This window comes from Micropterus salmoides, unplaced genomic scaffold, assembly GCF_014851395.1.
Source record: "Micropterus salmoides isolate LMB-PRFRI ecotype aquatic unplaced genomic scaffold, ASM1485139v1 Ms_hic_scaffold_21, whole genome shotgun sequence".
Classification (NCBI taxonomy): domain Eukaryota; kingdom Metazoa; phylum Chordata; class Actinopteri; order Centrarchiformes; family Centrarchidae; genus Micropterus; species Micropterus salmoides.
Genome location: NW_024041262.1, coordinates 27,682,089 through 27,708,175, shown reverse-complemented (window position 1 = coordinate 27,708,175; position 26,087 = coordinate 27,682,089). Strand labels below are relative to the sequence as shown.

At 46.7% G+C, this 26,087-nt stretch overlaps 1 protein-coding gene across 3 annotated transcripts in view; it reads right to left on the bottom strand.

Moving 5' to 3' along the window:
• Positions 1-26,087, bottom strand: part of LOC119915867 (cGMP-dependent protein kinase 1-like) — a 59,900-nt gene that overhangs the window by 31,209 nt on the left and 2,604 nt on the right. Inside the window, exons 2-3 of one of the 3 annotated variants that reach the window (XM_038735659.1) lie at positions 24,142-24,976; positions 12,616-12,782 (exon numbers count right to left, since the gene is read on the bottom strand). In XM_038735659.1, the coding sequence (XP_038591587.1) occupies positions 12,616-12,782; positions 24,142-24,461 (487 nt within the window). In that variant the 5' untranslated portion in view covers positions 24,462-24,976. Of the gene's footprint in view, positions 1-12,615; positions 12,783-24,141; positions 25,788-26,087 lie in introns of those variants that run through there. The other 2 variants (XM_038735658.1, XM_038735660.1) reach the window with 2 other exon arrangements.

The window sequence follows — 26,087 nt, the reverse complement described above, 5'->3', positions numbered from 1 at the left end:
ATATAATGTCTCCGTCTGAAGTCCGGGACAGGTATATATAATGTCTCCGTCTGAAGTCAGAGACAGGTATATATAATGTCTCCGTCTGAAGTCAGAGACAGGTATATATAATGTCTCCGTCTGAAGTCAGAGACAGGTATATATAATGTCTCCGTCTGAAGTCAGAGACAGGTATATATAATGTCTCCGTCTGAAGTCAGAGACAGGTATATATAATGTCTCCGTCTGAGGTCAGAGACAGGTATATATAATGTCTCCGTCTGAAGTCAGAGACAGGTATATATAATGTCTCCGTCTGAAGTCAGAGACAGGTATATATAATGTCTCCGTCTGAAGTCAGAGACAGGTATATATAATGTCTCCGTCTGAAGTCAGAGACAGGTATATATAATGTCTCCGTCTGAAGTCCGGGACAGGTATATATAATGTCTCCGTCTGAGGTCAGAGACAGGTATATATAATGTCTCCGTCTGAAGTCAGAGACAGGTATATATAGCGTCTCCGTCTGAAGTCCGGCAGGTATATATAGCGTCTCCGTCTGAAGTCCGGCAGGTATATATACGTCTCCGTCTGAAGTCCGGCAGGTATATATAGCGTCTCCGTCTGAAGTCCGGCAGGTATATATAGCGTCTCCGTCTGAAGTCCGGCAGGTATATATAGCGTCTCCGTCTGAAGTCCGGCAGGTATATATAGCGTCTCCGTCTGAAGTCCGGCAGGTATATATAGCGTCTCCGTCTGAAGTCCGGCAGGTATATATAATGTCTCCGTCTGAAGTCCGGCAGGTATATAGCGTCTCCGTCTGAAGTCCGGCAGGTATATATAACGTCTCCGTCTGAAGTCCGGCAGGTATATAGCGTCTCCGTCTGAAGTCAGAGAGAGGTATATATAACGTCTCCGTCTGAAGTCCGGCAGGTATATATAACGTCTCCGTCTGAAGTCCGGCAGGTATATATAGCGTCTCCGTCTGAAGTCAGAGAGAGGTATATATAACGTCTCCGTCTGAAGTCCGGCAGGTATATATAGCGTCTCCGTCTGAAGTCCGGCAGGTATATATAGCGTCTCCGTCTGAAGTCCGGCAGGTATATATAGCGTCTCCGTCTGAAGTCAGAGAGAGGTATATATAACGTCTCCGTCTGAAGTCCGGCAGGTATATATAGTGTCTCCGTCTGAAGTCAGAGAGAGGTATATATAGCGTCTCCGTCTGAAGTCCGGCAGGTATATATAGCGTCTCCGTCTGAAGTCAGAGAGAGGTATATATAACGTCTCCGTCTGAAGTCCGGCAGGTATATATAGTGTCTCCGTCTGAAGTCAGAGAGGTATATATAGCGTCTCCGTCTGAAGTCCGGCAGGTATATATAGCGTCTCCGTCTGAAGTCCGGCAGGTATATATAGCGTCTCCGTCTGAAGTCAGAGACAGGTATATATAACGTCTCCGTCTGAAGTCCGGCAGGTATATATAGCGTCTCCGTCTGAAGTCAGAGACAGGTATATATAGCGTCTCCGTCTGAAGTCCGGCAGGTATATATAGCGTCTCCGTCTGAAGTCCGGCAGGTATATATAGCGTCTCCGTCTGAAGTCCGGCAGGTATATATAGCGTCTCCGTCTGAAGTCCGGCAGGTATATATAGCGTCTCCGTCTGAAGTCCGGCAGGTATATATAGCGTCTCCGTCTGAAGTCCGGCAGGTATATATAGCGTCTCCGTCTGAAGTCCGGCAGGTATATATAGCGTCTCCGTCTGAAGTCCGGCAGGTATATATAGCGTCTCCGTCTGAAGTCCGGCAGGTATATATAGCGAATCATTTTCTGCAGCCTAAACTATTAATAATAATTTAGGAAACGTTGTGTTTACATTAATTTAAAAAAGAGTGACTATATTTTTCCTCCTCATTAGCAGGAGGATGTTTAATTATCTCTTCAGCTGGGTCTCAGGTAGATGACAGGAAGTCAGTTCCACTCTGTTTCACTGTGATATGATGGAGCACACAGGTGGATCAATTACATGTTTATTGTCATTAAGGAGTTCTGCAGCGGCATGAGTTCATGTAATCACCCCCCCAGCAGAGATTAATGATAACCGTACAACATTCTGACACATCAGAGGAGGAATCACAGGTGGAACTCAAGAAAATGTGTTTATCAGTTTATCATTTCACAGAGAAGGTGGACAGAGGGTGATAGAACAGCTAAGGGAACAGCGTGGGCGACCGACTACCACAGAGCGAGAGAGAGAGAGAGTCTGGTTCCTGTAAAACTGCAGCTGCCGCAGGAGGCAGGTATGCACTGGGACTGGTACAGTACTACAGTTTGTACCTCACAGGCTGTGTAGTATTGTGTGTCGTGAGTGCACTCTGGTTTTAAACCCTTTTAATGTGCAGAATATAAAACGCTGCTGCTTCACGTGTCTGTCCAACTAAAACATGAAGCAACAAATATTAGATTTCATATCTGAGACCGAAGGTTATCTTCAGAAAGGATATTAGCACACGACAAATTAGGATGCAGAAGTCGACCCTCACATAACGAGGGGTGTGCGATCTGAATCAACCATAATATCTTAATTATTGTTTAAAGGATGTGTGAGCAGACATTATCAAGTTTACATATCACTGACTTTGCAAAAACTCCTCCATGCAGCACACGTGTGCTCCAAACAAGCAACGGCTGCCGAAAAGATCCTGACTGAAGTTAAAAAACCGAGAACACAAAGTGCCAGGAGGCGCAAAACATCTTGCTTCAGAGAAGAGAAGGAACCTACAACAACTGTTTGTAATCAGAAGGACCAGAGAGCGTGGAAATGCTAAACCGGTACAATCAGACTCTCTGAAGTCCCTGCAGGGGATTTAAGTGTCAGCCTGAGCCGGGAGCTGTGGGTTAATTTGACTGTAATAATGACAAACAGCGCAGATCAGAGTGAGAGCTCCTCCAGTTACACTGATTTCTGTCTTTGTTGCTCCAAACTGAGACACACAAGCGCTTAAAACGATTCAATTTGCATCCACTCAACTGTTTGACGTTTGACTTCGGTTTTCTAAACTCATTAAAGCAGCTGGAGAGTTTTTCAGCCGCTCTGACGGGCCGTCAGCAGGAAGCTAAAGGAGAGAAACTCTCAGCAGAGATGACTCCATCACAGAGCCAGCTCTCTCCAGCTTCAGCAGACCTGCACAAAGGGAAAGTTTGAGCTTCAGTCAGGCGATCGCGTAGAGCGATCACATTACAGCCGCTGATCCACCGTCACATGCGGGGATCAGAAATCTGTTTAGTGTCAAGTAGGTTTATGTTTTAGAGCTTTACACAACAATAATAATAACCTGCAGGACACGACTTCAGTTCATCACAATACAACTGAGAACATGATGAATACCGATCACAGCAAACTGATAAGAAGTCAGTCAGGCGTTTCATCCAGTCCCTTTCCCACAGGTGCATGAACCAGCACCCGGCCAGGCAGACCTGCTTTGCAAACATTTAGAGAGAATGGCTCGTTCTCAAGACCTGAATTTGACTGTGGTGCTGTAATCCAGCCCCTCCAGGATCTCACAACGTTGTGATCACAAATATTAAAACTTTCAACAAATCCTGTGAATTCAGCGCAAACCTGACCTCTCATCGCCGTTTCCTGCTGAACGTCGGCACCCGTCAGCAAACTCACGTCCTCGTTGAGAAGACGCTGCGGACGTGTGCATCACCTACGTCTCACATTTACCAACAACACAAAGGAGCGCGAAGGCCAGGATCCAGGTCTTCTTCACCGCAGCGGGAAGCTGTTGTGCAGAACGTGCAGCGTCGTGGTCGAACACAAAGGAAACGGGTGGAGGAGGGTGGAGGAGGGATAAACTACGGGGAGGTTTTTCTGGGGTTGGAAATGTTACACACAAAGCTTACCAAGACATTTTCGAAGATTCAACTTTGTTGGAACAGTTTGGAGAAAGTCTGTGCCTCGGTGTAAAAAGCAAGGTCCATGAAGGCGTGGGAGGAGGAGTCTGGTGTGGAAGAACTTGACATCAGTGTCAACTCACAAATCCTGGATGAACGGAAAGACAAAGCTGTTACAGCTGCTAAGAAGGTGTAGGTGTCCCAGGACTTTTGTCCATATAGAGTACCACGTCGAGTCAGATCTGGAGACTTTAGGTTACTATAACGTGCCGTTTCTAACAAACGTTCAGTCGTCAGGTTCCCACATCTGCACTGGCTTTCCTTAAAACTGAATTAACACTGATCATCTACAAAAGTGTAAAAGTCACAGCATGTCTCCAGCGTCTCCAGCTGTCTCCAGCGTCTCCAGCTGTCTCCAGGCATCTCCAGGCGTCTCCAGCTGTCTCCCAGTCTCCAGGTGTCTCCCGGTGTCTCCAGCATCTCCAGCTGTCTCCAGGCATCTCCAGGCGTCTCCAGCTGTCTCCCAGTCTCCAGGTGTCTCCCGGTGTCTCCAGCATCTCCAGCTGTCTCCAGCTGTGTCCCGGTGTCTCCAGCTGTCTCCAGGCGTCTCCAGCTGTCTCCAGCGTCTCCAGGCGTCTCCAGCTGTCTCCCAGTCTCCAGGTGTCTCCCGGTGTCTCCAGCATCTCCAGCTGTCTCCAGCTGTGTCCCGGTGTCTCCAGCGTCTCCAGCTTCTCCAGCTGTCACCAGCTGTGTCCCGGGGTCTCCAGCTGTCTCCAGCTGTCTCCCGGTGTCTCCAGCTGTCTCCAGCTGTCTCCAGCTGTGTCCCGGTGTCTCCAGCTGTCTCCAGCATCTCCAGCTGTCTCCAGCTGTGTCCCGGTGTCTCCAGCTGTCTCCAGGCGTCTCCCAGTCTCTAGGCGTCTCCCGGTGTCTCCAGCTGTCTCCAGGCGTCTCCCAGTCTCTAGGCGTCTCCCGGTGTCTCCAGCTGTCTCCCGGCGTCTCCAGCGTCTCCAGCTGTGTCCTGGTGTCTCCCGGTCTCCAGCTGTCTCCAGGTGTCTCCCAGTGTCTCCAGCTGTCTCCCAGTCTCCAGCTGTCTCCCGGTGTCTCCAGCTGTCTCCCGCATCTCCAGCTGTGTCTCCAGGCGTCTCCAGCTGTGTCTCCAGGCGTCTCCAGGTGTCTCCAGGTGTCTCCAGCTGTGTCCAGGCGTCTCCCGCTGTCTCCCGGCGTCTCCCGCTGTGTCCAGGCGTCTCCCGCTGTCTGCTGCTGTCTCCAGCTGTCTCCCGGCGTCTCCAGCTGTGTCCAGGCGTCTCCAGCTGTGTCCAGCTGTGTCCAGGCGTCTCCAGGCGTCTCCAGCTGTGTCCCCAGCTGTGTCCAGCTGTGTCCAGGCGTCTCCAGCTGTCTCCAGGCGTCTCCAGCTGTCTCCAGCTGTCTCCAGGCGTCTCCAGGCGTCTCCAGCTGTCTCCAGGCGTCTCCATCTGTCTCCAGCTGTGTCCAGGCATCGCCAGCTGTGTCCAGCTGTGTCCAGGTGTCTCCAGGCGTCTCCAGCTGTCTCCAGGCGTCTCCAGCTGTGTCCGGGCGTCTCCAGGCGTCTCCAGCTGTGTCCAGCTGTGTCCAGGCGTCTCCAGCTGTCTCCAGGCGTCTCCATCTGTCTCCAGCTGTCTCCAGCTGTCTCCAGGCGTCTCCAGCTGTCTCCAGGCGTCTCCAGCTGTCTCCATCTGTCTCCAGCTGTGTCCAGGCGTCTCCAGCTGTGTCCAGGCGTCTCCAGCTGTCTCCAGGCGTCTCCAGCTGTCTCCAGCTGTCTCCAGGCGTCTCCATCTGTCTCCATCTGTCTCCATCTGTCTCCAGCTGTCTCCAGCTGTGTCCAGCTGTGTCCAGGCGTCTCCAGCTGTCTCCAGGCGTCTCCAGCTGTCTCCAGGCGTCTCCCGCTGTCTCCAGGCGTCTCCCGCTATCTCCAGGCGTCTCCCGCTGTCTCCAGGCGTCTCCAGGTGACACCGGGACACAGCTGGAGACGCTGGAAACACCTGGATATGATTTATAGTAGTCTTTAAATTAGGGAGCTGAGGGGCCACCGACCATCTGTTAGTTGGGGAACGTTCAGGAACGTTTCTTGTCACTTGGGAAGTTGCACATTGGCTCAGCGATCTGTACGGTGACACCTGATTTCTGCCACAGGTTCACGTAGACACGACGCTGCCAGGACGCCTTTCTGACACGTGGTAACGATGTGAAGCGGTGGCAGTTTGGTTAGGTTCAGGAAGAGATCCTGTTTTGGGTTCAAATAAGAAGTCAGTGTTGAACAGCTGCCTCTGGACTCCAGGTCCTGTGTTTGACCCCCCCATGCACCAGGTCTCCTCCCCCATCTGGCCCCAGGCTACGTTAGCACGTTAGCTGCTACTAGCATAGCGTACCCCAATGCCCCTACAATACTGTAAGTGGGAGAGTTGCATTGTGGGTAACGTAGGTTTTGACAAGGAAGAAGTTTGTGTGGAATGTGATCCGTCTCCGGTGACCATCCCGCGGGAGCGACTAACCAAACCGCTCATCATCAGAGCGGCGCTCCGGCAGCGGTCTGAGAAGGAGGCACACAGATGAACTGGTCAGCTTTATCTTCTGCGCACGGCTCCGCAGCCGACGAGGAATCAGAGACTTCTGAACACGTGCTCCACTAATCTACACCTTCCAAACACTCAAAACGTTCCCATGAATCCGCTGCTGGCTCCTCCCCCAGGAAGGCGCTCACACAGCAGCTCCGCTCATTTTAAACTGGTCAAGTTATCCAAGGTGGGTTCAAATCAGGGGCGAAGAGAGTCCTCAGGCCAGTCGCCCCTGATTTAAACCCTCAAAAAAACTCAAGATCAGCCCAATCGTGCTCGGTGTGAGACGGTGTTGTAGTCGCACAGTGAACTTGTAGCTCTGTCCCTGTCAGACAAACACACAGATCTACAAACACGGCAGTATTTAATATTTACAACATATTGCTCAGTGGATTGAAGCTGTAGGTGATGTGGGCGGACACACACACGTAGGTACAATCAGTGTGTGCGCACAAGTATTTTTGGAAATGAATATTAAATTTGCTCTCAAACTGGAGAGGTTCAAATGCTTTATAATCAACAGACACAGTCATCCGTCTGTCTGGACCAGACTCCATTCAAAAACTAATCATTTAAACTTTAATCAGCTTACATCCTTTTTTTAAATGAAGTCTGACAAACAGATATGGAGAGAATCCTCCCTGCAGCCCTTCCTTCCTTCCTTCCTTCCTTCCTTCCTTCCCTCCCTTCCTCCTCGCTCGCTCTCTCCTCTCACATCCCCCGTTTCTATGCTTTCTTCTTCTTCTCTGTTTTGATTCCTTCTTCCTGTATAAACTGAATCCAAATTTGCAAACTGTGAAAAGATTTTAAATGCCAAATATGGTCATCCAACAAGTTGCCATGCCAACCGCATCCACCAGAGAGCTGTGTGTGTGCGTGCGTGCATGTGTGTGTGTGCGCGTGTGTGCGTGCGTGTGTGTGTGAGTGCGTGTGTGTGTGTGCGTGTGTGTGTGTGTGTCCTGTCTTTACATAATGAGACGAAACTGCTGCATCTGTTTCTTCCTCCAAACACGGAATTAGTGAGATTTATAACACACACACACACACACACACACACACACACACACACAACCTATCTATCAATCTTCGTTGTGGTCTGTTTTTAGGGATCACTTCCTCTTCCTGTGACAGAAGTCGTTATATTTAGCTGCCATCTGCGCCCCCCCCCCCCCCCACGCACACACACACGCACTCACACACACACGCACACACACACACACACACACACACACACGCACACGCACACGCACACACACACACTCCGGCTGTTGATCAAATCATCACAACATAAATCTGCTTTTGTTCTTCTCTCGTTTTTATTTGTCTCTCTCCCAGATTTCTCTCTGCAGGTTATTTTTAACGCTCGCCGTCGTCACTGAGAAATAAACCAGGGATTTTATTTCACGTCCGTTCAGTAGCTGCAGTGGTGGAAAGTAGCTGAGTACATTTACTCGAGTAAGTCTTGTACTTCTCTTGAGTACTTCAGGAAAGCATCGTGGTTTAAGTTAAAACTCGAACACCTTTCTCCGAAGTGAAAGTCCAGGGTTTGGCCCGTCCCTCCTCCTCACACGGACTGTCTGCCTGTTTCCAGACCCTCCAGGATCTCGAGGCCTTTTTCAGGATTTTTGAGCAGCTTTTCTAAAAATGTGCGAAGTTCTTGCAGCCTGTGTCTCAGAGTTTCTCCATGTGTTTCTGACGTTCTGTCAGGAGACGGTTTCCTTTGCGTTCGACCACGACGCTGCACGTTCTGCAGAACAGTTCCCCGCTTTGGTGAAGAAGATCTGGATCCTGGTCTTCACGGCCCTTTGCTGTTGTTGTCGGAGGTAAATGTGAGACGTTGGTATCGCACACGAGTTTGCGGACGGGTGCCAACGTTCAGCGGGAACGTTGTGGTGATTGGTCGGTCGGACTGAAGTCACGGGGATTTGTTGAATTTGTGTTAATATTTGTGAAATCCTGGAGCCTCAGATTTATAATACGTCACTCTTTGCGGCCGTTGTAAAGCCACTAGAGGTCGTATTTACGGGTCCAAGGGCGTCACTTTGGGTTGAGACACAAGGGCTCACATGAAACAACTTTTTTAATGATCTTCAGCATGCGTTTTTAGAAAATACGAGCTGCAGCGCAGATTCTGTTAAAGTTACTGATCGTTTTTGGGTCGTTTTACTTTTTTTTACTTACTTACTACTTTTTGGACAACGCACATTTCTTTCTTCTACATTTAACGTGTTTTCTTATTGTGCAAATAAACCTTTCTCGAAGCGTTTTCATTTCTTGGTGCAAAGCTATTTACTTTCTCTTTCCCCATAATAAGGTTCTGTGTTGTTGTTTCTGTGCTGAGGACGGATGATGAAGTAAAGTAGCTTCAATACTTATAATCTAGTAATATCATGTATATTACTCTGCATAATGAGTACTTTTTATTTTTAGTACATTTTGAAAGCAGTGTACTACACGGTGGTATTATTACTTTAGTATTTCCTTAGAACCTCCCTGCTGGAACAGCCACGTCTGATGACATCACTGTGACATCATCCTCAGCTCTCTCTCTCTCTCTCTGTAGCTCTCTCGCCCACTACAGAGACTGACCCACTTAGTCTGAGCTGGACACACACACACACACACACACACACACACACACAGTTCGCCTGCCCACACCAGACTCCATACAAAAAACAAGTTATTTTATTCATTTGCTAATGAGCTTTCATCCCTTTTTCACAAAATGTGACAAAAAGATGTTTCTCAGCTCGTGAGGACTCAGATTCAGCATGTAGTATTATCCACCCAGCAGCTTTTTACTTAGATATAAATGTCATCAGTTGGTTCGCACCGCTCGCCGCCGCCCACCGGCTCGGAGGATTGGCCATCTGGAGGATTGTTGTCCAGAAACTCCGACACAAAAAGATTTTAAAATGTCCTGGAAAACGCAACATGGCAGTCTGACTGTGGGCGGATCTGAAGGTTCCTCTGAAAGGCCGCGTCGACCCCCAGCGAGGGGTGGAGACAGTTACTGAAACTCTTTTAATCCATGAAGCAGTTTTCACATCTGATCTGTCCGAACGAACCTGCGCTGAGTCCTTCTGCCTCCAAACACACCGACACCCACCCGTTATAAACAGGCTTCTTATGTAACACTCGAACCTCAAACAGCGCTAAATATACCACCGCTGCTCAGAGAGAGACAAGGACCCGGCTTCAGGGGCTCCTGACGACGCGTCCTCGAGCTCGACACGAGCGCCCGACTGCTCCTGGCGTGTGTGGAACTGCATCAAAAATACATCTGCAAAGGCTGAATGTAAAGCACTGATGATTGAATTTCTGATTTCTCGCTAAAGATGCGCAGCGACACGCCAACAGTAATGTGACTGGCACGTTTCCACAGCACGCCGGCGTCCGCTTGGCTCCTGGCTGTCTGACTGGTTTACACAGTACAACTTTTTTATACGCTGATCTTCATGGTGTCGTTCAGCGCACACGGCACTGTTCAACGCTAGAAGAGTTACTATAGATAACAGTCAGAGTGAGGAGCTGGTTGGCGGGCCAGAAACGAGACGAGGAGGCCGGTGTTTGTTTCCCGTGTGAAACTAACACTGAAGTTATGAAACTTACGTAATTTAAGTCAAACATTGATCTTTTCCTAAAGGTAATCAAACTGCATAAACTTCCACCCATCGTCAGCCGCTTCTCCTGCGTACAGGGTCGCTGGAGCCCAGCGGACATCGGGCGAAAGGCGGGGTCCACCCCGGACAGGCCGCCAGTCCATCGCAGGGCCACACACAGACAAACAACCAGTCGCGCTCACAGGAGGACTGTGCAGGTTGGCTAAACGCCAAATGAACCGACCTGTTGCTTGGCAGAGCCAGCACAGGCACCGATGAGTAATGCGTTTATTATAACCTGAGATTATTTATATATGCAGTTGTGTGCAGGCATTCAGGCTAAATTATATATTTATATATATTATCGGCAACAGCTGAACAAGAAGAGGAGGACGACAATAGAAACAGCGAGAGACGATGTCCTGAACATTCATCTGTAGCTGCACGGATGAAGCTGAGCCAGAGAGAGGGAGGTGATTTTTATGCAAACACACTGCTCTACTTTGCAGTTTTTGATTATATTTAACTACATTTGAGTGTTCTGACCAACTACAAACTTAAGAGGCAGGTGTCATAAGAAGATTCTTGAAGGTCTTCATCATAATGAAATCGACTGTTTACAAGTACAAAAAATTAAAATAACTGCACCCCCCCCGCGGCGCTCACGTTAAGGCCTCTCTGTCTCAAAGTCCCCGGCTGTACACCCCGGGATGGGTGACTTCCTTTTTTTTAACGTCACTCGATGTTCTTATTTAACCCAAACCCCCCCAGAACACAGCGTTGCTGCAGAAGGTTTCCGGCCGACAGCCGCAAAGTAACTGATCAGCTGCTGCAGGGAGGAGGTGTAGAACCTGTTTGTGATGTGGACTCATGAGGAAGAAGCTGAAGGCGAGGTGAGCGTTCAGAAACCTTCAGGCGTTCTGACACGTTACGCAACAGTTCCTGGGAGACGACCGGCAGCCGAGAAAGCTCGGCGCTAAAGGTCGAACGGCGCTCCGGGAAACTTCTCACACTTTTCTGTATTCCAGCTGGAAATGTCACAAAGAGCCTCTGCAGAACTTCATCCAGCGTCTCATTAAAAAGAAAAGGTGGCCCTTCAGTTTCCAGGTCGCCTCACTTCCTCATTTTCTTCTAACAAGCACAAAATCATCATCTAATTAGAGAAAAGGAAGACAAATAGTCGATGAGCTTGTTTCTAAAGCAAACACATTTACATTAAAGAGAGAAAATCTACTGAGAAACGATCAGGAAGGAAAACCAAACGAGGCAGAAATGAAAGAGAACCCAAAGGAAGCCAATTACAAAAGTCTCTCTGTAATCTCCGTCTGCACGTCTTCTCGCTTCGTCTAAAAACAGCTGCAAACCGAACTGTTGTTTGAGACTGACCGCAGTGCAGAACCTCCATTTTCTCTAGACCCTTCAGCACAGAGACAAAGTCGGGTTCCAGAGTCCAGCTCAGCAACACGAGCCGCTTCTGTCGTCCGCCGGCACGTTCGGACGTGAAGCCTCTCTGCGAGCTGCCGGATCACGATCAGCTCGGCGCGCTGCGATTCGCTGTTTGAGGTCACGTGACTCCGATGACGCTCGACAAGACAGGACACAGAGACAATTCTACAATACGGAACAATGCAAGATCTCATGTGAAGGCAAAGGTGAGCAAATTGCTCCGTGCAAAAAGTGAATTTCTTGGTAGGAACTCTGGGCCCCGCTTGCATTAGGGGCGTTTAACAGTGAAGAACGGTCAGTGTGTCGGGCGCATGGTTCATTGGCGCATTGCTGCTATAATGGCGGATTATTAATCCATCAGCTGACTGATTGAACTGCAGACTCACGGCAGAGGGGGGGTGGACGTGATATAACACCTGAGCAGACGCCGGCTCCTCTAGGACCCTCAGTGCGCTGCGTTATTAGACACTCTCCCTCACACCGGAGTCTTTATTCTGGCTTTTAATGATGTAGGAATCTTTTCTTTAACCGTTTCCTTTCATGGTCAGAGAGGCTGCTGTCACGTTTCCACGTGCAGCAAAGTCACAGCGAATATCGAGGGGCATTTAAGCAGCAAAACTAAAAGCTGTAGTTCTGAAGTCGACATGACGGGACAGAGGAAACAGAATCCAACTTTTAGCTTCTGAAATCACTGAGACGGGTTCACCGGATGAACCTGGACTTTCTGTGGAGAAGAGTCATGAATTAACATCAGATCCGGACCGATCCGCGTTTGGGGGGATTTTAATAATCAATGAAGTGACGGTGAAAAACTTTCTGCTGCCTCAAGATAACAACACACCGACATTTAGGAGCAGCACTCCCCTCAGATGGAAACAAGTGCTCTTTAAACACGTGGCTGCTGGGTGGGAAATCACAACTGCGTCAGTTGGAAACTAGCAAGCGAGAACTGTCCAAGTCTAAAACAAAAAACCAAGTCTGGAGACAAAGACAAGTCAGTCAAAGACCCTCCAGACTTTGCAGAGACTAAGACCAGGTCCCAGGACTACAGCCCGGCGGCTTGTGTCTCTTCTCAACAGTTATCATGTGACGAGTCCGCTCACCTTCCATCACGTACACCAGAGAGCCCACGTCGCCCTCTTCGATGATGCACGCGTCTTTCCCATAATCCACCGGGTACATGCAGTCCACGATCTCCTGGATCTGAGACAGCTCCAGGTTCTTCATGAAGTCGTTATCCAAGATGGCCTCCTTAATCATGTCCTTCGACCTGAGACGAGGAGACAAGGGGAGGAGACAAGGAGAGGAGACAAGGAGAGGAGAGAGAGTCGTTTATAGTTGATGAACAAAGGACTGCTGAAAAAAAAAAAAGGAGGCTCTGCCTTCCAGACTGAATTCAGGGTAAAGTGACCTGAGTGGCTGCAGTTAGTGTTGAATTTATTTGAATGTCTGATCAGAGGAAAAGCAGAATGTTTCTGTCTGGGTCCTTCGTGAGCAGGACAGTTCTGCTGTGTCTACGCTTCATGTGACATATGATTTATAAATACTTTAAGATTTACTGTGAACGGTACATTTAAAATACACAACGTACAATAATGATACAAGAATATGTGAAAACCAGGAAAGCTTTTTATAGTTCGTGCTGCTTTACTGCACACGTTTCTTTGGTTCTGTAAAGCACTTTGTAACCAAGTGCTGCACAAATAAAGTTTATTATCATCATCACGCAGGCAGGCGAGGGCCTGGACTCAGCAGTCAGGTGAACCATGAAATGACTGTATGTGTGCGATTTATTAACGTCTGAGCGCATCTGAACGAGCACCAAAACTCCACCTGCTCTCCAGTTTCCAGAGTCAAACCTGCGTCTCGTTCGGCCTCTGAAAGACGGTTTATCAGTTTGATGACAGAGTTTCTGTCACAGCTTCTGCTCGAGAGCAGTTTGATGAACAACTTTAACATTTACTGATGTTTTCTTCAGCTTAAAGCCAGAGAGCCGACCCTCTGCCGACCTCAGACGCTCTGTGATGTGGGCTGATGGAGCCGGCAGGTGCTGCACAGATATCACGCGGTTCTTCATAACACTAATAATAATAAGCAGGCTGAAGTTCTGGTGTTGTTACAAATGTCCGTGGGATTCTGCAAACGGTCAGAGATGAAAGCGATCTCTCCTCCCCTCAGCTGCTCCTTTATCATTTACAGTTTTTACACTTTCTACTGCAGCAACAGTGATTCAAAGTTCGGTCTCAGGTTTATCCTGATGAAAAATCCCACATTAGGTGTAAAATTGAAGTTAATGAATGTAAATTCTCAATGATTGCGTTATAATGGCACATTTTCTGAGCAGCTGCTGCCACACATCTGCACTCCTGCAGAGAAGAGGAGCAGCTCCTTCCTCCTTCAGACGTGGACAAATGAAAGCAGCTCAGCGCTGAGCTGCATGAGCCAGCTGTGGTCGAGCCCCACGCGCTCTCTACAGAGAGAGAGAGGGGGGATATCGCAGCAGAGCCAAAGGTTTCCTTCCTGTCAACTCAATAAAGCACATTTTAATTGAAACGAGCTGAAAAGATGACGAGAGAAAAACAAACAGTCCAAAAATCAACGCTCGCAGCTGTCGACTGGCTCAGTTTGAGACTCTGCTGATATTTAACCACTAAACTCTCTCAAATGTCTTGCTGGTCTGGACATCAGGGCTCTGAGGTGTGATGTGGGTCTATAACACGACTAGTCTGCTCTGTACTTCGTCCCAAATGAAATTCTTCTCACATACAGGCGCCTGGTCAGACCCGTTGGCGTCGCTTTTTAACGCCCTGGCTACCCTTTAGCATCCTTTCTGAACGTGTGGGGATCCACGGTCAAGTTAGCCAGAATAAACATGCAACGTCCAGTTAGACTTTCAAAATAAAACCAGTCGTTAACGTTGTGAAACGTTTACTTTTGGTTAGGTTTAGGAAAAGATCACGACTGAAAATGTATTTAAACATTACTGACACAAAACAAAGCTCCTGGTCTCCTGGTTAAAAGTCCAGTTTCTGGCCCACCGTCCACCCCAACCACCTCCTTACTCTGACTTCTCTATTAAGTTTCTTACATAACCCCACAGGGCTGAACTACGACTCAGAGGTGACTTAAAAACTGGGGCCAACGGGTGATGACCGTGCGTCCATACGTCTGAGTCGAGGTGCAGACGTTTGTGTCTGAAACGCTGGCTTATAAGAGCTCACTCTGTTTAAAGAGGGGAAATACACCTGAAAGAGCCGGGTTTTATTTTGGTGAATCTGCAGAGGAAGAAATATTTCGCCTGGTTTAAAGATCTGCATGTAAATGGGACTCTGGAGGAAAGCGAATGGAATGAAGACAGACTGAGCGGACGGAGGGGGTGATGAAGCAGACCATTGTGTTTTCACTGCATGAGTCACGGGGGAGGAAGGAGGCGGAAAGAAACATTAAAATGGAAGACAGTCTGAAGAGTCAACCTGATTTACAGGTTGGAGAGGAAAGGAGGCGGAAAGAGAGAAAACAAAGCAAAGAGGTACAACAGGCTGAATAAAAAGTAAATTACGAGGATGTAAGATGTAGATCAAAGGAAACACAGTTCAGCTCCTTGTGAACACGTTTAACTCAAACACAGATTCAAGAAAAATGCACTACAGAATTATTACTTTCTGGTAAATATGTAAATAACTGGATATATTGTTTTATGCATTTTTTATTTTATTCTGCTCTCAGTTTAAATATTTGTACATGTGTTCTTTGTGTGCAGCACAGAGGGGCCATAGGGGACCCTGGAGACATGGCCCCACCACTTCTTTAAAGGATCATTTGTTAAAAAAATATTCTGAAATGTAGTTAAATAAAATTAGAAAATGCCTTTAGAACAGTTTATCTGCACATTCAGAAAACATGTAGCACAATTAAAATTTAGAAGAAATTGTCCCAAATAACTTAAAACAAACAAGCTGCTGATTATAAAACAACCCAAAAACATTCACGCAGCAGTCAGTAACTTTAACAACTTCTTTTCACAGTTTCCTTGTGGCCAAGTTTTCCGTTCTCTCCCTGCGAACATGACAAAAGAGGAGGGAAGACTAAATCAGGCCTCAGCAGGGACGATGTTGCAGAGAAACAGATCTGAGAGCAGCACAGAATGACTGAGATTCTGTCATTTTGTGTTTCCTTATAAATAAATAAAAACATTTCCACCCCCCCGCCTGTATCTCAGCATCGAGGATATCTTTAAAATACTGTTTAAGGATCTTTTCATCACATATCGTGAAGTCTCGTGAGCTAAGGCCCCGTCCACACTGCTCAGGTTTTAAACGAAGACGATCTCCGTCCACATTAAAACGTCCAGTGGCCGTTCACGTACACTGGGCGTGTGCAGATGGTCTGTTCCGTAGTTACAGAAGAATTTGGCGAAAGAATAAAGTAATTCAGACAAGGGGTCGCACCAGATTTTATTTTGCATGGACCAATAACGAGCTGGGACTGTTACTGGATGGAACACGGGAGTTAAAAGCGGCGGGGGCGGCAGGAAAATGACTGGGAGTCGTTGCGAAGTAAATACGCCGACGTGCACAGTGCAAGTGTCGGCTGTAAGTCTTATTTGTACGGTACAAAATATTTGAATAAAAACACCAAATCAAAGCATCGTGTTTCTGCTTTGTATGACTGATAAGAGCCAATCAGAGAGCAGAGCGCGCGCGTCGGCGTCATCGTTTCTAAAGTCCTCTGTTTTTGCCCGTCTGCACTAAAACACTAGCCGGAGTTTTAAAATGAAAAAATGGTCGGCAGCGTTTTCAAACTTCTCCGTTTCAGGTCTTCGTTTTCGCTGTTTTAGTCTGGACGGGAGGAGCAAACGTAGCAAAACGCAACCAGGTGGGAGTTTGAACCTTCGAGATTTAAAGACCAGACACCAGCTGGTGAAGCTCGATCTCCAGTTCCTTCCACAGAAGTTCTTCTGGGGTTAAGTGACTTCCCGGCCGACACCTTTTATGCAGAACGTTTAGGATGACAACAGATTCTTCTTCCAGGCTCATTCATCCTCCCTTGGATAGTTTGGATTCTGCCGGTACCGTGAGAAGAGAAACAGCACCACACCGTGATGCTTCCACCTGCGGCGAGCTTCGCTGTCAGTATTTTTATGCTCGTTCAGCCATTTCTCCTCCACACATGGCGTGACGCATTCTCCCAGTAACACAGGCTCCTCCAGATGCTGATTAAAAAGCAGGAGCTCCAACATGGCATGGACACCGTGGTGCTGGAGTCTCATCATGGTTCGAGGCAACGAGTATGAGAAATGTTAAAGAGGTCATTGACTTCTAAATCTTTCTGCGCATGGAACAGGTTTGCAAAGTGAAGTCCAGCCCAAAGGGAGCTCCCGTCTCCCACAGAAAACTCTGCTCCTGAACTGAACGCAGCTGGATGGTCGTCCAGCCTCTCCTTCAGGAACCTCTCTGGCGTGGCCCGTTGGAGCCCCTCCAGGCAGTCAGAGGACATAAAGCTGGTTCTGTGATGTGGAGACGGAGCTCAGGTCAAACGTTACGAAAGATAAATGTGCTCCAGATCAATAACTCACCGATCTCAAACTCTCGATCCAGTCTATGTTCTGAAGCCGGTTCTGGTTGTTGTGCCTGTGTTTCGGGATCAGACTCACTACTGATGCGGCTCCGTTTTGGATCTGACTACCTTGCTTGTCAGGACCCGCCCTACTCTGCTTCTGATTGGCTAGTAGTCCTTACCTAGGTACTGCACATGTGCAACTCTCAAACAAACAAAGATCTAATAGAAGTGAGATGCTTCACTCGGTAGCTGAAACAAAGTGTTCAACACAGGGTGAACAGTCCGGCCTGCTCTGGACACTGAAGGCTTCAGTAAAACCACCATCAGGATCATGTTTCCTGCACGGTGCAGCAGCCGCTGATGATACTGATGATGTTGGATGGAAACCGTGTCAGTGTGACAGACGGGCCGTCCTCAGCTTCACAATAAGAGTCCTCTCTCAGCAGCAGATCTGTGACAGCTGAGTCTCAGCTGATCATTAACTCGTCTGCTGTGGCCAGCTGAAAATGCTCATGATGCGTTACTGCAGACAGCAGGAGAGCTGGTGGGTGTTTCCAGCCCACACACACTCTACTGTAATACTTTTATGTTTTTAAATAACACACACACACACACACACACACACACACACACACAGGCTGCAGGACGCTGACAGCCAGAAGTGGTGGGCTGGTAAATGAAACCCTGTCAGGGTGTGTGTGTGTGTGTGTGTGGGCGGACCACGCAGATTAAAAACCAACACAGTGGTTGTTATTGTTGGCATGCACACACAGAAAAAACATATTATACTGAGCTCTGGGGAAAGAACACTATCTGCTGCACATTTAAAGCAGCCCACCACTGATTCAGCATCAGCATCACGGAATAAATGAGGATGTTCTAACGTGCAGACACTTGTCAGAAGTAGAAACGTCATGACTACAGAGAGTTTATTACTAACTAACGTTGCTACGGTAGCACAAGTGCTAACTAAATTGTTTGTAATGTTGCAGAGCTACTGCTCAAAACCAGCCAGAAACCAAGCAGCTGAGAAAGACACTCGTGTCTCCATCAGTGGAGCTGAGGTGGAGTCAGGAGAACCTGACATGGTCGTCTCACATCTCCACGCTGCTGCAGGAACTTCAGAAACGACTGGATTCTTGAGGAAGCTTAAGAAATTCCCACGCCAAGTGATATCAGGGATATCTGTGAGGTGAGGTGTCTGCAGAGCCCAAAGGACACTAAAGGACACTAAAGGAAAGAACCCACCCAGCCACAGCCTGTTCACCCTGCTGCATGCTGGGAAGAGATCTAGAAGTTTCTGCTGCCGCACCTCCAGACTGCAGAGCAGCTTTTTCAAACAAGCTATCAGACTCTTAAACTCTAACTCATCCTCAGCTCTGCTCCACTGGTCATAGTTTATTTCTGTGACGTGTTATTCATCCACCCATCTCCTGGATATATTCCATGTGTGTAAACTTTGCTTTTAGAACAACTTCATCTCGTTATATAACCCTGTGTTGCAAAATGTTAAATAAACTGTAGTTTGTAGAAAAGGATCGTTTCAACTGTTCCAGAGGAAGACGAGCCGCGTGAAGGAGCCGTCATCACAACATTAAAGCGTGTTGTTATCAGAGCGAGTGAGTCCACTGATGTCTGAATGAGGCTTTGGAGCGGCTGACTGCTGCAGCATCCTGCTGTCTGCTTAATGAGAAACCCAGAGGGAGGAGGACCACCTGCTGCACAGGTACACACCGAACAGGTTCTTTACACTTCATCCGTCACAGGCGACTCACAGAGGCTGTACTGTACTGTCGAGGTCTCACGTTCAATCCCAGCACATCCACCTGGGGGTTTCAGAAGGGGCTCAATGGAAAAACAAGTGTAATTTTTATAGAGAAAGTTATAGATTCTTCATATTTAGTGAAGGCTGCAGTGTTTGTTTACAATGTTAGACAGAGAGAAGTTGAGCTGCTGTCAGACTGAAGCCTCTGGTTTTATTCTAACCAATCAGCAGCAGCCAAGGTTCCATCTAAATGTTCAGGAAATCCTGAAAAGTAAACATGACTGAACACCACTGTGTGAACACGAGCTCATTGGCTGATGGAGATAAACAGCTGGCGGAGCTGATTCTCCAGTCGCTGCCGTTAAACCACCGCAGAAGAAGAAGACGGCACAGCCAGGTGATGCACGCTAGAAGATAACTGGGCCCATTTTGGGTCCAATTTGCCTCTCAGACAATGTTGGGGGCGTCTGTACCCTACAGTATAAATGCAGAGGGTGGTCCTGCGTCTGGACGCTGAGTCTGTGGGATCCCCCCTTTTTTAACATCGGTTAAGATTTAAAACCCTTCGTGTGCACCAGGCGTTGGTTTCATGTGTTAATGTGAGGAGGGTTGCAGCCTCATCGCTCCACACAGCCGACGCTCGCTGAGATGGTGAACATTAACCTCCTGTCACTGTCAGCATGTTTGCTAATTAGCTTTGTATTGAAGATAAACTTCCTGACTTGTTATAAGATCCTGAAGCTGCCACATTTTCCTGCCAGCTGAGTTTTAATGAGAAGAAAATGCAGAACTGATCTTTGAGGTCTGTGAAAGCAGGACTGCCGTCCGGCCCTGCATGTCATCAGCTCAGGGTCCCTCCCACTCTGCACCGACACACACACACACACTTTCATATTCATGTGTGTATAAATGAAGATCTGTGGCGGCAGCAGCTGTCGGGCAGCGGAGACGGAAACCTGGACCTGGACAGTCTTGCACAGAGACTAACGAACACCTGTGTGTCTGTGCTGAAGACGTTGGGAACACATTTTCCGATATTGCAAAGCTGACATGCATACACTGGAACATCTTTAACAAAGAATGTTTTACTGTTAAATGAGGCTGCGTATAAAAGAAATTTGGCATGGAAGAAAGCGAGGACATCAACATTCATTTCTGACTGGTAGTTTTTTAAGCAACTGCCAAATCTGTGCATTAAGCTTGTACGAAAGGCAAAATCAGCATACTATGTAAACACCTTATCGGACTGTTATGGGGATCCGGCTAAATTCTGGAAAACAGTTAAAACTCTTCAGTTCTTTCAACCTTTTACCAAAAGAAATGATATCAGATACAGGACCAGTTACTGATAAAAATGCAATTATACAAGCATTTAATGTACATTTCATTGCAGCTGGTTCTTTATTTGAAAGAAACTCTACGGTTACTTTAAGTGGAACCAAGAATAAAGTAAGTGATGATGATAAAGCTGTGATTGATACTGAAGGTTTTGCACTAAAACCTTTCACTGTAAATTAAGCCATAAATACAAAACAAGGGGGTGGATGGGCTGGAGCCTGGTCTGCTTGTCAGTGCTGCCCCACTGATTTCTGAAGCCGTGACACATATTTTTAACCTTACATTAACAACGGCTATTATTCCCAGAGTTTGGAAAGTGGCCCATGTGCTGCCTCTTCACAAAGCTGGAGACACAAGGGTCCTTGATAACTATAACCCAGTTTCTAAATTATTCTGTTAGGCTAAAATATTGAAGTCCTTAGTAAATTTACAGCTTCGTGCTTATTTAGCTGAAAGGGATATTCTCAGTAAATATCAATCGGGCTTCAGACTTGGGCACAGCACTATTACAGCAACTACTTTAGTTGTTAATGATATTGTCAAAGCACTTGATGAAAAATCTTTTTGTGCAGCTCTTTTTATTAACTTGTCAAAAGCCTTTGATACAGTTGATCATTCAATTTTGCTGAGAAAATTGTCCTCGGTGGGTCTGACAGGTAACACCTGCACATGGCTTAAAAATGATCGGACTGATAGAAAGCAGGCCATTGTAATAGATGGTGCAAAGTCAGATATGGTTCAAAATGGATATAGATATGGTTCAAAAAGGAATTCCTCAAGGTTCAATATTAGGTCCCTTGTTGTTTACTCTCTACATAAATGATATCTGTAACACGGTGAGAAATTGTAAATATCGTTTTTATGCGGATGACACAGTCATTTATGCTACTGCCCCATCCTTTGCTCAAACACTTGCTCTTCTTCAATCAGACTTCTTAATTCTACAAAAATCTCTTTCTAGTAAAACTAAATATATACTCTTCTCTTCCATGTCCAGAAAACATTTGGATGAGCTTAAAATTAGTACACTGGATGGTACTGGTATAGAACGTGTTCACAACAGTTTAGAACAGTTTACTTTTAAAACACATCTTACTGTTTTGGTGAGGAAGCTAAGAGTGAAGATTGGTTTATTCTACAGAAATAAATCTTGCCTGTCTTATCAGCATAGAATGGACGTTGCAGAAGCCACTTTCATGTCAGTACTTGACTATGGCGACATACTGTATATGCTTCAGCTGCAGTGGTAAAAGCTCTTGATGCAGTTTATCATGCTGCCTTGCGGTTTATTACGGGTGCCAATTACAACACACACCACTGTCTTCTATACTCACTAGTGGGGTGGGATTCTTTGGTCGCCAGGAGAACCAGGCACTGGTCATTATTTCGGCTATAAGACTATAACACAGAAACTTTCCAGCTATCTGACCACTAAAATTAATTGGAAAGTCGGTGGTTATCAGACACATTCCAAAGATTGGTTAGTCTTAGAAATTCCCCGAGCCCACTCTGAGCAGGGAAAACTGCCCTTGAATATAATGCTGCAAATTCTTGGCATGACTTACAGGAAAAGTTAAACTGATTTCAACAGGAGATGTTAAAGCACTGTGGAATGAACACTTTCCTCATGAATGTAATTGCTACCTGTAAATTGTCTGGGGTTTTGTAATTATATTTTTCTATCTGTTATGAATATTTTTATCTGTTTACTGTACACAGGGCTCAGTCTGATTCTCTGTATAAATAAATGTGAAAAAAAAAAACCCAGAAAAACAAAACTGAAACTTGAGCGATGATTCTACAGGGAGTAAAGATCAGCAGCAAGATTTATTGTCTTTAGTGTCCGACAGCATGGATCAGGAAAACATACAGAAGCTGCAGAGTAAGGATTAAACAAAGAGCTGCGATTATAATTACTTTCTTTACTGATTAAATTGATGGTTATTTTCTCAATAAAACAGTAGAATGTCAGAAAGTAATAAAAATGTCCACCATACTCACAGAAGACTGAAGCTTTTAAAAATGTTTTCATTATTAAAACTGTTGTGGATTCAACTCTGTCCATAACTGACTAACCGTCTCAGCTCTACTCCAATAAAACACCTTCAGATAATTATTTTAATTATCTTTGGCATTTAAAAGGCAAATATAATTTATTTTTTTACCACCAGCTGCTCCAGATGCACTTTCACAGAATACTCTTATGCACTATTAAAAGTTAGATTAATATGTAATATACGTTTCCACAAATCAGACTCTTGTTTTGATCTTCCAGTGTCGTAATGTTTAAGAAACAAATGTTGTGTTGAACATCATGCAGGTACAAGTGTACGACTGAATACTACGTCTGAAGGTCTAGTGTTCAGTAATGGTTCAGGGTCTGACGGTGTTCCACTCTCTCGGATTTTTCAGAGTAACAGTGACTGTTTTTATTGTGCAGCACAGAAATCTCAGAGTCAGACGTCTGAAACCCTGAACAAATAAAACCAGACTGGAGAGCAGCGTACTTTAAATGTTCGCTCTTAGAGGGCATAAATTGTTTCCTTCTCCCCCACCTGAGCAGTCTGGACTGATGGGAAACATTAACATTTGAAAGTTTAATCTGCCCGGAGGCCTGCAGGAGCTCTGCTGGCAGCCTCCACTCATCTGCCGGCTTTTAATCAGCCTTTCACTACGGCAGACTGCTGAGTTCAAACAGACGGGCTCTACTGAGCAGAGCCTGGTGGGCATCCGAACCAGCTCAGTGAAACTGCTTCTTCTCTAAACACAACCAGAAACTACAGAATAAAGACTTTCCTCAAGAGACTGTCTCCTACAGTCAGAGATTGGTTTTTTTAATCAAGACTTCACTTTATGCGTAAAATGGTGCATAAAACTGAAAGCCTTCTGCTGTTTTCGTCAGTCAGATCAACAAACAACACGTTCTCATCCCAACTCCTCACATATGGACGCTCGGTTAGACTCCTTGGCATCACTTTTTAACACCCTGCGAACCCCTTACTGTTGTGTTAGCAATAATAAATATGCAATGTACGGATAGACTTTCAAAATAAAACTAGTGTGCAACGTTGTGGAACTTGCAGTTTGGTTAGGTTTAGCAAAAGATTGCGGTTGGGTTCAAAATAACTACGTTACTGAAGTAACGGTACTTACGGAACATATCTGGCGTAACTAAAAAGAATCACTGTTTTCTTTTTGTTTCACACAGGAAACAAACACCGGTCTCCTGGGTGAAAGTCCGGTTTCTGGCCCACCCAGACCCTTTTCTGTTATTTATATACTCGGCCTACTTTTAGTGTTCAAAAATGATGCTAAAGGGCGTTACAAACTGACACCAAGGGGTCTTGACCTCGAGTCCTCGAGTGAAGACTTTTGAGTGACAACTGGTTGCACAATGTTGCAGGTGTGTCGATTGGGATCACATGGTGTGCTAACTGGGCGTTTCCCTACATCACTCTAATTTGGTTAAAGTGGAGGCAACCCTTTTTTTCCTTTACATGAGGTTTTGTGATGCTAACTTTAAAGGGGGGCTATGTAATTTTTTCTTCTATCCACAAGTAGAAATCGTTACCAGTAAAATCATCGCACAATCTCAGACATCGGCGCAAGCGGTAAATTACCAAAGAGCTGCTGAGATCAGGTGTTTGTCCCCAAGATGGACGCTGCTAGCAAGAGTTAGCCTGCTAAGCCAGCAGGTCCTCACATCTTCCAACAAAGTTTCAACTGTTTTTGATCAAGTGGTTACGTACTTGAATTTCTCGCCTAAAATAAACTCCAAACCTTGGTGACAGTAACAGCTGGAGTATGAAACTCCTTCCAATGGAGCGGTCTGGTCTACATGTGAACTGACTGTTAGCATTGTATTATGCTAACATTTAGCCTGATAGAAATACATCGGTCAAATTTCCCATCGTTTTATACAAACTTCTCTGAAGGTTTCAACACCACACATATAAAGTGGACTTACTGTGGGCTCTTGGGGTAAAAGGGCAGGGTGACGTGGCTGAGGTCGCTGATGTTGCAGGCAGTGGGCTCGGCGGAGATGGCCTGCCGTTTGCTCCGGTGTTGGTCTGGCTGCAGGACGAGCCTCTGCTGCTGGGCCTGGACCTGGTGGGCGGTGGCGGGCCGGAGCACGGACCGATACTTGTCCAGCTCGTTCTGCAGCCGCTGGATCAGCTCATCCTTCTGATCCAGCTCCAGCTCCAGCTCGTCGATCAGGGTGTCGCGCTGCCGCAGCTCCTCGATCTTCTCCTGCAGGGCGTACTGCAGATCCCGTAGGGTGCCCATGGTTCTCTGGGGGGGTCCCCGAGGAGTTCTAAGGGTTCCTCTAGCGTGTTTGGGGTTCCTCTGTGGTCCCCAGATTTTCTCTGGATCTTGAGGGTCCCTATAGAGCTCCTGAAAGTACTTAACTCTTGGAATCCTCAAGGGCTTCAGCTTCGTTAGGGCCAGGGTTCCTCAGGTTTCCTCCAGAATCCTTAGTGGATCCTTGAGTCTTTGATTTCTGGGATTAAAAAAAACTCAGGGACCAAAGCTGTGCCCTACTCCTGTTAAGACCGAGTATGTCTCTCTAGGATTCCTTAAGGGAGTCTCAGGGTCGCTTTAAGATCCATAGCAATTCTCACAGGGTCTTCGGGTACCTTAGAGTTCTTCAGGGTCCCAAGAGCATGTCTACAGTTTCACAGAGATGGGATTTTCAGGGTCCCTCCGGGACCTACAGCATTCCTCCGAGCATTCTTGCGAGTCTTTAAGATCCTTACTGGTTCTCAGGGTTCTCCCTTCCTTGCTTTGAATTAAAAACTGATCTGAAACAAAGGCGATGAAGTGAGGAACCGTTCACCACTTCCAGAATTTCCTCTCCTAAAGGACAGATGATTCTAGCAGTGGAAAAATAAAGATTACCTCCAGGGGAAATGTAATTCTGTGAGAAATAAGATTGGAAAGCAAAGTGGGAGATCAAATACACATTCACAGGTTCAGGATTTTTACTCCAACATGATAAAACAAGAGAAAAATAATATTAATTAATAATATAATAAATCTTCTTGGTTTAAATTCCTCAAAATGATTTCAGGCAGAAGTCAAACATCTGTTGGGTTTATTCCTTAAAGAGGATTAAAGTGCGGTAAAAAGCTGCAGTAGAATCCAGGTGAAACTGTTTCATTTCCTCCGGTTTGAATGGCCGTGCGGCTCAGCCAGGTGGAGGAGGAAAAGTGCGATGACGGACTAAACACCAGAACACAAGAACAATTCAGCGACGAAGAGCCGCCGGAGAGCAGAAGAAAAGAACATCTCCATCACTTTCCTTTGGTTGATGCTCGAGTCTGAGACCAGCAGCACGACCGCGTCTGGAAACAGCAAAATATTCCGACTGGAAACGAATGAAACATGAAAATGAGCCGAAATCCGGCTCACGGGAGAGTTCCAGGCTGGAAACGGAGTCCGCCACCCGGAGAGACGAACGGCAGAAGAATGGCGAAAGAAAACCTGCAGATCCTGAAATAAATGATCCGGGAGGATGTGGGGCTGCAGATCTGCTCCGGTTTAATCACCCTCATTAGTTTAATTAGTTTAACGCGGAGCAGCAGGAGGGTTGACGGAGGAGTGAAACCGAGACGCGTCCAAAAGTTGCTCTGCCTCAACTCCTCCTCCTCCTCCTCCTCCTCCTCCTCCTCTCTGCTGCTCTTCATCTTTATCAGCTTCTTTCTTTTTGGGAAAGTTTTTCTGTCCTGTTCTTCCAGGTGGATTTTCTGAGTTCACCTTTTTGTGTCCAACCCGATGTGAAAAAGACATTTTGTTGAGGTTTTAGTTTCTATCTGTCTCTACATCTGTGTGTCAGGGCCGCATCTAAAGCCTGGGGGGGTCAGGGCCCTCCTTCTCTCTGTGCACAACATGTAACCTTTAAGACCCTACAGG